The 15,027-nt window shown below is 38.4% G+C and overlaps 1 protein-coding gene and 1 pseudogene across 1 annotated transcript; both read right to left on the minus strand.

Annotated features, from left to right (window-relative positions):
- Positions 1 to 1,345: 1,345 nt before the first annotated feature.
- LOC149171036 (uncharacterized) lies at positions 1,346 to 1,933 on the minus strand (annotated as a pseudogene).
- An 11,971-nt stretch (positions 1,934 to 13,904) lies between these two features.
- Positions 13,905 to 14,756, minus strand: LOC149171037 (uncharacterized). The gene has a single exon (XM_089425816.1). The coding sequence runs from the start codon at positions 14,754 to 14,756 to the stop codon at positions 13,905 to 13,907; it is 852 nt and encodes a 283-aa protein (XP_089281942.1).
- Between the last annotated feature and the right edge of the window lie 271 nt (positions 14,757 to 15,027).

The raw sequence follows: 15,027 nt of genomic DNA on the forward strand, positions 1-15,027 counted from the left end.
GCTCTTTGAGTTTTCCTCCATATGATCTTGCATTTTTGAATCTTATTGTTTATGAATGCAATTGTATGGTCAATGTGTTTATGATTCTGCATTTTTTATGATGTTTTAGATAGAGTTGCTTTGATATTTTGCTGTTGCTTTGACTCTACAGGTACTCTTTGAAGTGCGACAAGTAGGAGAGGAGTGGCGAATTCTATCAAGGAAAGGAGAAATCAAGCTAGGATCAAAGCAGAAGATCCAGGTTGGTCCTCTTTTCTTCTCTTCCATCTATCACACTTAAAGGAACTCTTAAAAAGCTTTGATTGTTTGTTTCTAAGATAGCTACCCATCTTAGTAGGACTAGCAGTTTGAATCAACACTAGTTTTCCCTGAAATAATCCACGAAGAGACAACCAATCCTTCTTTTATTATATTATCCAGCAAACTGAAGAGATACAACCTACAATAGCTCTGTTGTAACTCCCTCTTCACTCTCAATCTCCTCTCTCTTCCTCACTCAGAATACATATATACATAGACAGAATACAATTCCCTCATATATAGTGAGAGGTTTCCTTCTTGGGCAAAAAACACTAAATTAAACATAACTTCTATGTCAGATCTTCCCCTAATGAACGACCCAGATTGACTACGAAATTACAACATTTTACGCCCTGGACCCCCCTGCAGCGAATATTTTACGGATGGTGTTTCCACCCCATTTCAAACTAGGGTCCAATGCGGTGATACCTTTGAATATAGAAGATAATCTGGCTCCAAACCCAACAAAAAAAGTATAATTAATACAGTGCTTACAAAACACCGATTTTTAGAATTCACATGCAGTACCATTTCAGTGGTTTTATTTGTGAAAGCTTCTCTATGTGCTCTTACAATACATTGATAAAATTTTTCAAAAGAAGCAAGGCTCTAGAAAATAACCCTGATAATTTATACTGAAACCATTCATATTGTTGAGGTGACAAATTTGTCAAAAATGTGAAGAACATGACCTAGAAAACATTCCAAAATTGCTACCTCTATTTCACAAACAACTAATGAGAAGAGCCCCTCAACAAAAGAGTGATATGTGTCTAAGTTAACAGAAGTGGGAAAAGGGAATAGAAGTAGGAACAGAGTGAGAAATAGAGCTAGAGGATTTCAGGAGATAAGAAACATAAACCCCACCTTCCTCGGTGTATTTTATAGATGCAAAATTGATCAACAATGCACTAATTTAGTGTCAAGACATGAACAAAATGAAAAATAGGTCACTTGGTCATGTTTATGTAATAAGATAGGAATATAAGATAAAACCTATGACAAGGGGAATAGGCACACATAAAATCAAGTCATGCATTTGATTCTACAATGTTATAGCCAATAAGATATCACTATATGGATATTTAAGAAAGACGGTCACTGGGAAAAAAACTAACCTGTTACCCCTAATTTTGAACCAGCCCTCTGTACACTACTTGTGAGAAGAAGCTAAATCATCCTTGCAGGAATTACCCAACACAATAGATGCCCCTACCTCTTTATTGGTCTCCAGAGTAATATGGCATAGTCTACACTCCTTCTCATATTGACTCCTAATACTGTCTAATTTCCTCCCTTGATCAGAAGGTGCATTCTCTTATGGTGCCTTCACCTCTGGGTCAGGACCCTTCTCATGATCTACATTGGAACTATCGAAAAGAGAACACCTTGCGAGATCTCAAATTGCTACAATATTAGTATCAAAAGAATTAGAATAATCATATTCATCAACATAAGTTCCTCCATTTGAAGTATATTGTGAATGCCATGACTGATCTTCAACATCGGAATAATTTGGGTTGTCTGCACTTCCATCCATAGTTGGTCTGCATGAGATGGGTTCCTCCGACTCCTCATATGCTGGAACATTTTTGGACTCATCTTTAACTGCAAAAGTTGAAGACCTCTCCATGCTAATGCAGAATGGGCTATAAAATTCAGCTTACTCATCAATATGACTGAAAAAGCCCTCGTATTTCCCCCATTTCTCTGTAGAACTCTTTTTTCTCTCACTTACTATGTTTATGTTCTTAGCGACCACAACAGACAAGCAATACCCCAACAACAACATTTCTCACGTATCATTTGTTATGTGTTGGGATGCACCCAATATTAGCTAAGAAAATATCAAGTCCAAAACTATAACTTTGAGAGCCTGTGAATAACAATGCTCTTTAACGCCGATGATGACATGTGAGGGAGATGGCGCACGGGGTTCAATGCAATTCAATGATGGAGGTATTGCTGAGGGGGCTCGATTGACCAACATGAAGGAGAAGGGTACAACATGCCAAAGAGGAGGGCGTTAAAATGAAAAGTGGAAGGGAGGGCATAGGTATGGCAGAGGGTAGAGAGCTGCAGAAATAGGTAGGTAGTAGAAAACAATTTGGGCAGTTAAAATTCTATTGGTTGGAGGGACATACATATGGAAAAATTTTATTGGTTGGAAGGATGAAATCGAAGCTTTCCCATTGGTTGGTGTGAACAATGTTTTCCCACCCCAAGCCAACAAAGAAAATGTCTATGGGCATAAAAATAAAAACAAATTATTAACGGAATATGATTATCCATGGAAAGTTTTTTTTTCTTTTCAAGTTGGAAATAAATTTAGAAATAAAATAAAAATAGAAACAAATCAATAGAAATATTGAATCTTATATTTAAAAATAATTATAAAACAAAGTTAATTTACATAATTGGAAAAATTAATTATTATCTTCGTGATATAAATTATATTGTAATTAAAAATATGTTAAAAAAGTTACATTATAAAAAAATCAATTTATTTAATGGAATATCTTAATATAAATGTGAATGTAAATGTGAATAAAAAGATGCAAATATCTCTCAAAATATATATCTAAAAACAATGAAGAGCAACCAATATAAATAGATTGGAAAAGTGGATTAGGGTGGATTGTGCTAGGAATATTACCCACAACTAATTGCTTTTTGATTTGGATAGTCTTCCAACTGTTATGACACACCCTATGATGAAGAGCAAATTTTTTTCTACCTATTTGTGGAAGAGGTATGTAGTCTTTGAAATTAAGGACCCCTTTCCATTGTTTTCGGTGCTTTGTATGAGTGTTGAGTATCAAATGTATTAGTCGTTTATTGTAGTAAATAATAGATGTGATTGTTTGCTTCAGGGTTTGGTGGATTTTTTTGAAGTATTAAAGCACATTCGATATGGCCATCAACTAAAATCCAACATTTTTATGGCCACCCACATAGTGAATGAGAACAATTATCGTATAATAAATCACACTATTGGATGCACAGACTAGATATTCTACCCAACCATAAACTATGTTTCTTTAGTTCTCTTAGTAGCAAGTCATAATAGGTCTTCCCCAAGCCAATGTTATGAATCCACAATAAAGGATGTCTCCTATAGCACATTATTGTCAACTCATGGCTCAATAACTACTAAAATATTACATCACTATAATTCCTATAGGAAGTCCCATCCACAAACTCTTTCTTTTCCCTCAGCCCACGTAATCCAAGTAATGGGATGCCCTTATGTGTCCCTCAAGCTACTCCACTTCCTAGAGGTCTCTAGCATAAATTAGCCAGGAAATATCTCTATGTGTCACTTCACAAAGTCTAGTTGATAAGAAACGATTTCCCTTACTCATGGGTAATGTCCTCAATATAAAATCACTCACAAACATAATATGTATTGTTCAATTCTAGTAAAGTTATCTTCAACCCCACTATGACTAACTTCTCTTCCAAGCACATAAGAATCTATTTTATTCCTTTCTCCTAGTTGTAAACATTAAACTATCTCCATATTTGAATTTCATTTTCTCCCATGCATGTTTGAGAAAAAAGTATTGCACTTCCCAAAAATATTGCGCTTATCCCATGCTTTTAGTAACTATGTGAGTTTTCCTTCCGACCAAAATTCTTACACGCATTCAATGACTAGGTTTTTCAAATAACAAAAAACAAAATTAGAAGGATCATTACTAAAAATTATTTAGAAAGGAGGATTGGGTTTATTAGACATATATAACTTTCAAGTGGACCCCTTTTAAACCCCCTTAATTGTAGAAACATCCCACATGACTCTATCCTTATCCATTATGGTCAATGATGTACTTTATTTTTATTATATTTGATATATATAGTTTACATATTACATTTCTTAGCCCATGGCCATACTTCATTTTAGAAACATACATTGTTAATATCAAGATTACGAATTGTGGCCTTACATTATCGTCCTCCTACATTGTTAATATCAGTGTACATGTACATAGTACAAAATTTTACATCAATACTCAATAATTTTGTAGTTTAGCAAAACCTATAGTAATTCCAAGTAGCAACTCTCATTCCCCTCAACTTGCATAATCAAAATAAGTCTAGCCACTACTCTTCACTAGAGTCCCTCATGCCATCCTACTTCCCTTCTGAGGCTCCAACACAGGTTAAACATGTGAAGACTCAACGGTATGGCTCCAAAAAATATAGATACAAAAAATGGAGTGTTTGTACACTTATATACAAATTTACATTAAGGTTTCTTCAAATTTTATAAAAAGTTATGGGTATCACTCTCCCACGGTCTCCTCGTGCTCTCACATGGTGTCCTTAAGAACACACAACTCCATTGGAACTTTACTAAGTTGATGGCTTGATTCCTTGATTTTTTTAATTTTTAACCTACACTACAAGGAGAAGACATTCTAGTGGAGGTTTTTGCGAAAGCCCCTATAAAAATAGCCCAAAAAACTGTTTGCAGTGGAGGTGGGTGGGAAAATGTTTTCAGAGAATTTTTTTTATGATGCATCTACAATATACAAGCACACTGGTGCATTACTATCCATATAAGCACCGGTGCCAAATAAAACATGGTGCACTATGGAAGATTTATTTCTATGAAATAAAAAAACACAGTGCGCTAAATAGCAAAACACATCGGTGCTTGACTAATCAATAACACCAAGAAAAGATAACTTTTAAAAAAATTTGATGCTATATACACCTGAAGCACTAATTCCCTTCTTGAAGTAAAACACCCCAGTGCATACCAAGAAGGAGCATTGTTATAGCTTCTAATTTTCAAAAAAATGTGGTGCTATATTCAAATGAAGCACTGGTGTTGTTAATGTATTAAAACGCACCGGTGCATCTTCTAAAGAGCATCACTAGGTGTTTTTTTTTTTTAATGCAATGCTATATTCCAACAAAGCACTGATGTGGTACATGTATTAGAATGCCCCGTCAGGGCGTCTTAACAAAAGAATAACTATATGTTTTTTAATTTAAAAGAAAGCGGTGCTCTTCGATATCTGAAGTACCCGTGTGGTTATGATAAGACATCGAAGGAGGGTTAAGTAAAAAAAAAACTACTAGTCGTAAATTTGATTTGTACCATCTATAGTGCTAGAGAGATCTAAAGCACCGGTGCCACTCTTTCTTCATGCAAGCACCTTGACATTGGTGCTTTTCTTTCTCACCATCTTTTCGTACTATGCTCAATGTGTGGCTTTCCAATTTTCTCAAATGGTAGTGAATTTTGTTTTCTCGATTACGTGTCAACAATGCCTCCTCAATAAAAAAATGTCTAGGTAATGTCTATATTTCTCTCTAATTTATTTTTTTTAGCAGATTAGAATTGCAAATTAGCTCAAAATCCATTGTTTTTGAAGAAAACAATCCTTCGTGGTGCGCTCAGTATGTTTTGCTCGCACTGGTAGTAGTTTATAGGGTGCACCACATTTATGTGCATGAACCTAACACACCAATATTATTTCAATGTGTTTCATAAATAAAAATGCATCGGGAAAAGCTATAAATTGTACATCGATGCCTACATTTTTAGGTTACGCCTGGTGCTTTTACATTTACCAAGTGCACTGTAAAAGCAATATTGAAAAATATATCTCGGTACGTTTGATAAGCTGAATGTTCCATACAAGTGCGAAAAGGTTATATGTGTGCACCAATGCTTAAATGAGACACATCACGTTGAAAATTTAAATATGTGAACTAATCATGGTGCATAAAATGTATGTGTGCACTAATTTCAATGTGGATGTGTTTCAAAGTGCACTTAAGATGGTGCATTACTGTTTTTTTGGCCACACTGGGGATTTTTTTTTTTAAATTAAAAGTTATGTTTCCATATTTATAAATATATTTTTCATTTAACAAAAAAAAATGTATTTTATGTACGAGGCTGATACATTTTATATGTCAATCATGTAGGAGAGACGTGAGCAGAGGGAGTAGCAACATGAGCAGGAGCAAATGGCATACCTGATCCGAATGGAAAATTGCATCAACCCATGGTATTCATCCACCCATGTTATTCATCCACCCATGGAATTTACCCATGGTATTGTAAGTGGCATCCACCCATGGTATTGTAAGTGACATCCACCCATGGTATTCATTTACCCATGGTTTTTGTCCATGGCATTGTGACATCCACCCATGGTATTCATTCACCCATGGAATTGACCCATGGTATTTTGACATCCACCCATGGTATTCATTCATCCATGGAATTGACCCGTGGTATTAAAACCGATAATAACTATAAAGGCTACATTGTGGTGGACAATCTATAAAAGGACAAATTGTCTGCCACAATGTAGCCTTGATAGTTATTATCGGTTTTAATACCACAGGTCAATTCCAAGGGTGAATGAATACCATGGGTGGATGTCACAATACCACAGGTCAATTCCATGGGTGAATGAATACCATGGGTGGATGTCAAAATACCACGGGTCGATTCCATGGGTGAATGAATGCCATGGGTGGATGTCACCATACAATGGACAAATACCATGGGTGAATGAATACCATGGGTGGATGTCACTTGTACAATACCATGGGTGGACACCACTTACAATACCATGGGTAAATTCCATGGGTGGATGAATACCATGGGTTGATGCCATTTTCCATTTGGATCAATACCAATACAATATGGTTTGACCATGGGAGGCCAGAGAAAGGGAGAGGTATCTATACCTTCGCCCTATTAATGCAACAACCTAAGCACTATTCAGGAATGTAGGACTCCTAAAGTACTATGAAGAGGTTACATCCCTGAAGGCACACTTTGTCTTGTTGGCGCATTAGTTCCATCAGTGGATTGTCTAGGAGCAGGTTTTCCATGTCGGTCTTGAGGTGTGGTATAGGCCCTCTGAGGAGGATATATGTTTTATCACTAGCCTATCTAGGAGAAGGGAGGATTTTCCCCAGTTCCCTAATGTTCCCCATGGGGTTGAAATGGAGAGTCAACTTGCCTACTCTCAAATATATGTTGGGCCTCATGTAGTTCGTCCAATAGATATCCAAGTGTGTGGTGGACAACTACACATTTCCTCTTTTGTTGCATAGGAGGTTAGGTGCCCCTCGTTATTAGTCACCACCATTGCACACTTTGGTAGTGATGGGAAGTGCATTATTTTCCCTCTTTTGTATTATGTTGATTCTTTGATTCAATTTCCACGATGTATCAGATGGTCTGCCATTTTCTTGAGGTAGTTTTATATGGATTTAAATAGATGTTGTGTGATGATTCATGGGAGGGTCCCTTTCTCTTTAGAGCTTTACTTTTTATTTTTTGAGAGGCTTCGAGAGATAAGGCCTACATTTGACAGTCTCTTTCTTAGGCTAATGAATGAGGTCTCGATGCACATGTGAGGCAAGATAATTCCCAAGAGGGGCTTGTTGGAATATCTAGCCTAGATTTTTGCCCAGGCACTAGCGCTACTAGCTGGTGAGTTTGACCATGTGTTTGTCTTGTTTTCGTTTCATTACGCAGGGATTGATTAATGACAATGTGCTAACATCCTCTTCACACTAGCTGATCCTCCAAATGAGAGAGGTAGTAATAGTGTTTTAATTAAATTAATCTAGTTTCATTTTATTATTTTAATTAGAGCACAGTTTATTCTAGCATGCTTTTAAAGTTGTTTAATGAAATTGTCTAATTATTGTTGTGTACTATATATTTTGTAGACATCAACACATTCCATGGAGACATGCCTCATCCCACAACGGTTGGAGGAGATGAGGAGATGGGGGAGGCACAAGAAGGTGAGGCATATGTTTAGGGGGGCATGGGCATTCAAGCCCGTATGGATGGTTTGAGATTTCAGATGGATTACTGTGACAAATTGTCCAAAGTTTTGGTTGAGGAGGGAGTCTTACCTTTGAGGGCTAGAGACATTAACAAATATCCTAAGTTCATGGATCTCTACAGGGACTCTTCATGCAAGATGATGTCTCTTATGCATCATATTGTTAGAGCTAGTAGGTTATTGGCAACGATGAGGGATGCAGGGCATCCAACGACAAATACATCAGATCATGATCATGAGGGTGGTGATCATTATGCTTCTAGTAGTACTACCCCATTGGATCATGGTTTTCGGGGTGTTGGTGATCCTTCTGGTAGTTCATGTCCTCCTCAGTCACTCGATGATCAGATGCCAGAGCTAGAGGATGTGCCTTGTATTTCTTCTGATAGAGCAGACCAACCACCTCCTCGTCCACCTTAGAGTTTGACAAATGTTGAGGCAGTTTTTGACCATTCATCATCTATTTTTGCAAGCCACCACCTCCTCCTCCACTTTCAGAGTTCGACAGACGTTGAGGCAGTAGTTCACCATCCATCGTCTTTTGTGGTAGACTAGGATGGAACTACTATGTTTGTTGTATCAGATATTTGATTGCAATTATTTGACTTGTTTGATATATATATATATATATATATATATATATATATATATATATATATATATATATATATATATATATATATCTATATATATATATATATATATATATATATATATATATATATATATATATATATATATATATATATATATATATATATATATATATATATATATATATATATACATATAGATATATATGGTGCATTTTTTTGTTTATGTTTATGTACTTAAATTATATGTTGGTGTTGATGTGTATATTGTTAGGTCATGTTAGATATGTTGATTTAATGTGCTTGCACATAGATATGTTTGTGATAATAATTATCTGACATGAGATGTATATTGATTTGAGGATGTGTGTGGCGATGATGTTAGATTACAATATTTGTCTTTTGTTAGATATGAGCATGATGATCATGCCCTATTATATTATTAGATTTATGTGCTAGCCTGATATTTATGTGCTATAGTTGTATATAATTAGATGATGGTAATGAATTTGAATGTGTATTTTAGATGATGTTTATGTTTGTTAGATCGTTATCATCATGATGTTTATTTTTATGAAATAATATTTATTATAGAGTATGTATTGGTGAACTTATATCAAACTTTTATATATGAAATTACATGCAAAATGACTTACTTTAAAAAATATGCAAAGATATTTTATAAATTACAAAGTTTAGTATGGTTGAAACTATGATTGTAAAATTACAACAAATATTTTTCTATTTTTTAGATAGTTCATTCATATTCATTCTATCTTAATTATAAAATATTTCAATAATCACAAGGAAAAAATAATTAAAGTTTGTAGGTTTTAACCCTTTATAGAAATTACTTGCAAATGAATTCTTAGAAACAGAAAATATACAATGGCGAAAAACACAAAACAAATACAGAGAGATTTTTCCCTGGATCCCAAAACTAGTACTACCAGATTGATTTTTCATTATGTCCCTTCGAATGTTACAATACATATATATAAATGCCGAAGCATTCATAAACCCCAATCCATTAACCATGGATTAGAACATAACCGTAGTTCCCTTGACCGTATCTACAAAATACCATGGGCAGAAAACCATCATTCCTAAAAGCATGTGCAAAACCATAGGTAGGTCTGCCCACCTAATATAGGGTCAAAAAAAAAATTTGAGGCGCTACCCCAGACCCTGTGTAGGGCGGCTATCGCCCCCATGAAAACCCAGACAAGGGGGATTTCACCCTCCCTACTGCACTCGATGCAACAAACATTGGAGGATTTTGCCCCCCTATAACCCTCCAACGCGTGCGACTGGTCATGGGAAGAATATAACACACACCCAACAAAGGTAAAATAATTTAGTTAGTTCTTAATAAGACGAAAATGTGTAACTCATTCAATTTTTAATATAAAATACTAATAATAATAAATTATTCAAAAATACAATCTAACCAATTCAATATTTGTTTATAAAATCAAATCTATTGTTAAATTTAAAACACTTAAAGTAATAATTTTTTATAGTTAATTTAGATTTAATGCAACTTAAAAAAATCTACTTTTATCAAAAATAATTTTTTTTCCCATAAGGAAAAAGTCGTAATTTCTATTAATAATAGGAAATTACATTCTGTAGATGCTGGTCGCATATTCATATGAGGTCAGTGACCTGTCTGTATATACAAAAAATGAACTGAAAAGAGCTGGATCTCCACGCAGGGAGTCATATAGTTAACTGAAACCAAGTTTTTTTACAAAAATGTTGCTCTGCATAAAGAGTACTGCTATAGGCCGTGCATAAACTTAAATATATACAATATAAGTCCATGTGTCAAAATTTGTCAAAAATGGCTATGTCTGTTTTGGTCGGGTCAGTGACCCGTTCTATTGAGGTCTTCAAAAGGCCTGTGATAATATTGATGGAAAGTTCCATCAATCTGCTCCTGAATCAGCCATTGATCTAGATGGTTGTGCGCCGCTTCTTTGGAAAGTTGATCCGCTTCTGTATTCTGTTCCCTGTATATATGACGACAAACAAAGGATTCAAAAGAATATGTCAGTCTTTTGGCTTCATCCAGTATATTTCTCAAAGTATATGCATGACAATGAGATGCAGAATTTATCCAATTGCAAACAATCTGTGAATCTCCAAACAATTGCAGGTGTCTGCAGTGCTTCTGGTGAGCAAAATGAATGATGTGCTTTGCGATGCATAATTCAGCGAAATTATTTGTGCCATTTCCAAGTTTGATCTGTATTTTGTAGCAGTGTGATTCATTGAAGTATGATACTGCACCATCGCCATAGCCCGCCTCCTGTGCGGAACCATCGAAGAAGGCCCAAGGCTTTGTCTTATCAATAGCGATGGGATGAATGGTGCGGGGTGGGTGGTTGGATATATTATCTGGCAATAGGTTGTATTCAACAATGATATGATTTAGTATTGTAGGCCAGAGGGGAGCTTTGTTGTTGAATATGATATGGTTTCGAGCTATCCAAATAGATATACACACGATGAGAGGTAAGTTAATGATTTTTCCTGAGTGTGCTCGATTCCAAGAGCTCCAAGCCTCCTGTATGTTCACGCCTTGCCACGCTGTGAGGAATGAATAATGTGATGCAATGCTGTGCCAGAACTCTCTAGTCACTGTACAGTGGAGGAATAGGTGGTCTGTGCTCTCCTCTTCGCTACAGCATAGGTGACATCTGTATGGCCCGTGGTAAGATCTTTTCATGAGATTTTTCCCTGTGGGGATCTTGTCAAATAAGATGTTCCACATTAATAGTCGGCATCAGGGGGCAGCTTGTAGCTTCCATAGATTTTTCCAGTGAGGGAGGATGTTCGGGGGCATATGTGGCTCCATTAGTTTCAGGTACCCCATTTTGGGGGTATACATGCCATGTTTTGAATGGGCCCAGATGAGCTCGTCCGGTCCTTCAGTCAACCTAATGTGAGCCTGGGTGAGAGTGTCAGTGAAGTTCCTCCATTCAGCCTGCCATTGCTCAGGAATACCCAGAGTCTCGGATGAGAGCCAAGCCTGTTGTAGAAAACTTGAGTTATCACCGTCGCCAACTTGATTGATATTTTAAATTCCTCTGCTGTGTAGGAGTCTGATGAGGCCTTCCGAGAGTCTATGTGTATTACCACATCCGACCCATGGGTCTTTCCCAATTCTAACACTCTGCCCACTCTTGATGCGCCAGGTAATGCTCTCCCTTAAAAGAGGAAGGGAGCGTAATACAGCTTTCCAAATGTTAGATATGTTGTGTCCAGGCTCTTGATGCTGTCGGAACCAGTCCATAAGATGAGAAGGTCTGATGTATTTTGCTTGGGCGACTCAGGACCAAAGGCTATCAGAGGTCAGTAGCTGCCATCCAAGTTTAGCAGCTAGCGCATTTGCAAAGAGATCAAGCCTTTTGATACCCCAGCCACCCCAGCGCTTTGGCTTGGCTATAGTGTCCCATTTCACCCATGCAAAGATCTTCCCAGATTGCTGTCCTTTCCATAGAAATCTAGAGCATATACTCTGGATTCTGTTGAGTACTCCCCGTGGTATCCAAGCAAGTGTCATCTAGTAGACTGGCGTAGCTTCTATAACTGCTTTAATGAGTGTCAGCCGACCCGCTCGAGAGAGGTATTTGTGATACCATGTCTGAAGTCTTTTTTCCACCTTGGCTATCAGCCAAGTCCAGTCAGCAATTTTGTAGCCAAGGGGTTCGAGTCTATACCCCAAATACTTGATACCTTCCGCTAGGGTAGTTGAGGTGAAGGGGAAGCGTTGTGTGGTGTATGCTATCTCATGTCTGGAGCAATCAACTGAAGTGATAGTGGATTTACTATCGTTTACCATCATCCCCGTAGCTTGCTGAAATAGGAGGAAGTTGTTGTGAAGGGCTGTGACATCTCCAATACCTCCATTGAGAAATATGAGGATATCATCCACAAACAGAAGGTGCGTGAGGAAAATTTTTTCCGATATATTGATGCCAGTCATCTGGTGCCTGTCCCTAGTTGCAATGATAAGCCTACTGAGCCCCTCCATGACAAGTAGGAAGAGGAGAGGGGAGAGAGGGCAGCCCTGCCTAAGCCCTCTTTCCGATGTGAAAAAAGGTGTGGCTTCCCCATTGAGGAGGACACTATATGGCACATCAGTGATGCAGCTCATGACCCATTTAGTGAAGTGGTATGGAAAGCCGAGGTGGGTCAGTAGCAATCTGATGTAGAGCCAATTGACCCTGTCAAAGGCTTTGGAAAGATCCACCTTCAATATCATGCCTTTCTGTTTTTTAGTGTGGAGGGTGTGAAGGAGTTCCTGAGCAGTGGCAATGGCTTCATGGATCTGTCGGTGGTTTAAGAAAGCGAATTGTTCGGATGAAATATGGCGAGATAAGATAGGCTTCAGTCGGTTGGCAATGATTTTGGCTACTATTTTGTATAGACAGTTGCAGAGAGATATAGGTCGGAAATCGTTGAAAGATGTAGGGTGATCGGCTTTAGGGATGAGGGCGATGAAAGTAGATTTTAGGGCCGAAGAAACTCTACCTTCCTGCCTGCAAAGCTCGATGACTTTCAAGAGATCATTTGCCAGGATGTCAAAGAAGGCGATATAGAACTCAATGGACCATCCATCCGGGCCTGGGCTCTTATCTTTCTTAAACCATTTGATGGTCGCTTCAAGTTCCTCCATGGTCACTTCCTGAGTGAGGTCGTCTTGTTCCTCTTGTGTGACGAATCTGGGGAATTTCTCGGCCACCCTCATGATTTCGAGTATGTTGGCTTCCCTGGGTGCCTTATATATGCTTTTGAAGTGATCAGTTGCTAACTTTGCCAGGTGCCTCTGAGATGTGACTGTATGGTTCTGATCATCTTTTAATTCCCAGATTGTGTTAATGGCCTTCCTGCCATTGGCAAAGTTGTGGTAGAATCTGGTGTTGTCATCCCCAGCTGTGAGCCATATGGCTCTGCTTCTCAGCCTCCAACTTTCTTCTCTTTCCTTCAGGATCTGTGTTCGTTTGGTGATGAGAGAAGTATATAGCTCCTTGCTTTGCTGGGTAGGGAAGGTGCCTCCCTCTTCTTCCTCATGAGTAGCAATGATCCTTTCAGCCTCGCTCAATGTGTGGTCATCATGGAGTCGCTTCTGATGATCCCAGAGCTTATATATTCTTTTGAGCTAGGATAACTTCTTGGTGAAGCCTTCAATAAGGTTTTCACCTTCTCCGATGGGGTTGTTCTGCCAGTACTCACTGATCATCTGAGTGTATGATGGGTCCTGTAACCATGAAGAGTTAAACTTGTAAGGGCTCTTGATTCTGTTGTGGGAGTCAGAGGTCTCCAGGTAGATTGGCCTATGATACGAGATTCCCCCTGATCCAATCCACTGTCTGATGTGAGCAATGTTGTTATAAAGGGGTTCTTTAATCAGGAATCTGTCAAGCCTCCTGGCTAAGCTCTGGTCACCGCATCGATTGTTAGACCAGGTGGGCTGAAGTTTTACCATCGGAGTATCTATCCAGTGTTGTTCATCCAACAGAGTGGATATAGTTTCCGAGAAGGGATCCACCCTGGCTGCATGTCCCCAGGATTCACAGAAGCCCAAGGTGAAGTTGAGGTCTCCTCCCATAATGATGTTATCTTCACTTAGTAGGGCTGATCCCAGAAGGGAGTTCCAGTAGGTCGCCCTATCAGAGCAAGGGCCATATACATTGATGAGGCGAAGGTCAAGTTCCATGGAGCGAGCATATGCATCAATTCCAATGTACCCACGTCCACCCCAAGTATTCTTAAGTCTCAGGGCTTTATTATTGATACCAATAGCCAATCCACCAGATCTCCCAGCAGCATCTAGTGCGAAGAAGGTCCAATTGGGTAACCAGTTCTTGAATATGGGAATAAGAGTATCAGCAGGGCAAAGTGTCTCTTGTAGAAATATGATATCCAGTTGTGCAAGGGAGAGTAGTCTCCTGAGGGCTATTTTTTTGGGGTTACTAGCAAACCCTCTGCAGTTATAGGATAGAATCTTCATGATGGAAGGGAGGCAGGGCCAGTCTGTGCTCTAAGGGCCCTAAAGATGGTCTGCTGTCGTCCAATGGCGACCTCAGCATCTGCAGTGTGTCTAGCTTTCGATATTCGTGATGGCCTACCCCTGGTGTGCTTAAGAGAGGTAGGTACAGAATCCAGGGCAAGTCCAATAACATCCGGGCCTCTGTCTTTAGATCTGGGTCGGAGGGAGTATCTGGGGGGAGCAGGGGAAGTTGGGGCCAGGAGCACTTCAGAAGAGGGGGGAAGTGAGGGCG

The sequence above is a fragment of the Pinus tabuliformis genome, chromosome 4_2, assembly GCF_031772625.1.
Source record: "Pinus tabuliformis cultivar Carrire ecotype Pingquan chromosome 4_2, CPIR1, whole genome shotgun sequence".
NCBI classification, from domain to species: domain Eukaryota; kingdom Viridiplantae; phylum Streptophyta; class Pinopsida; order Pinales; family Pinaceae; genus Pinus; species Pinus tabuliformis.

Excerpts from the sequence above, each read along its gene's own strand:
- LOC149171037 (XM_089425816.1), bottom strand. The coding sequence starts at position 14,756 with ATGAAGATTCTATCCTATAACTGCAGAGGGTTTGCTAGTAACCCCAAA.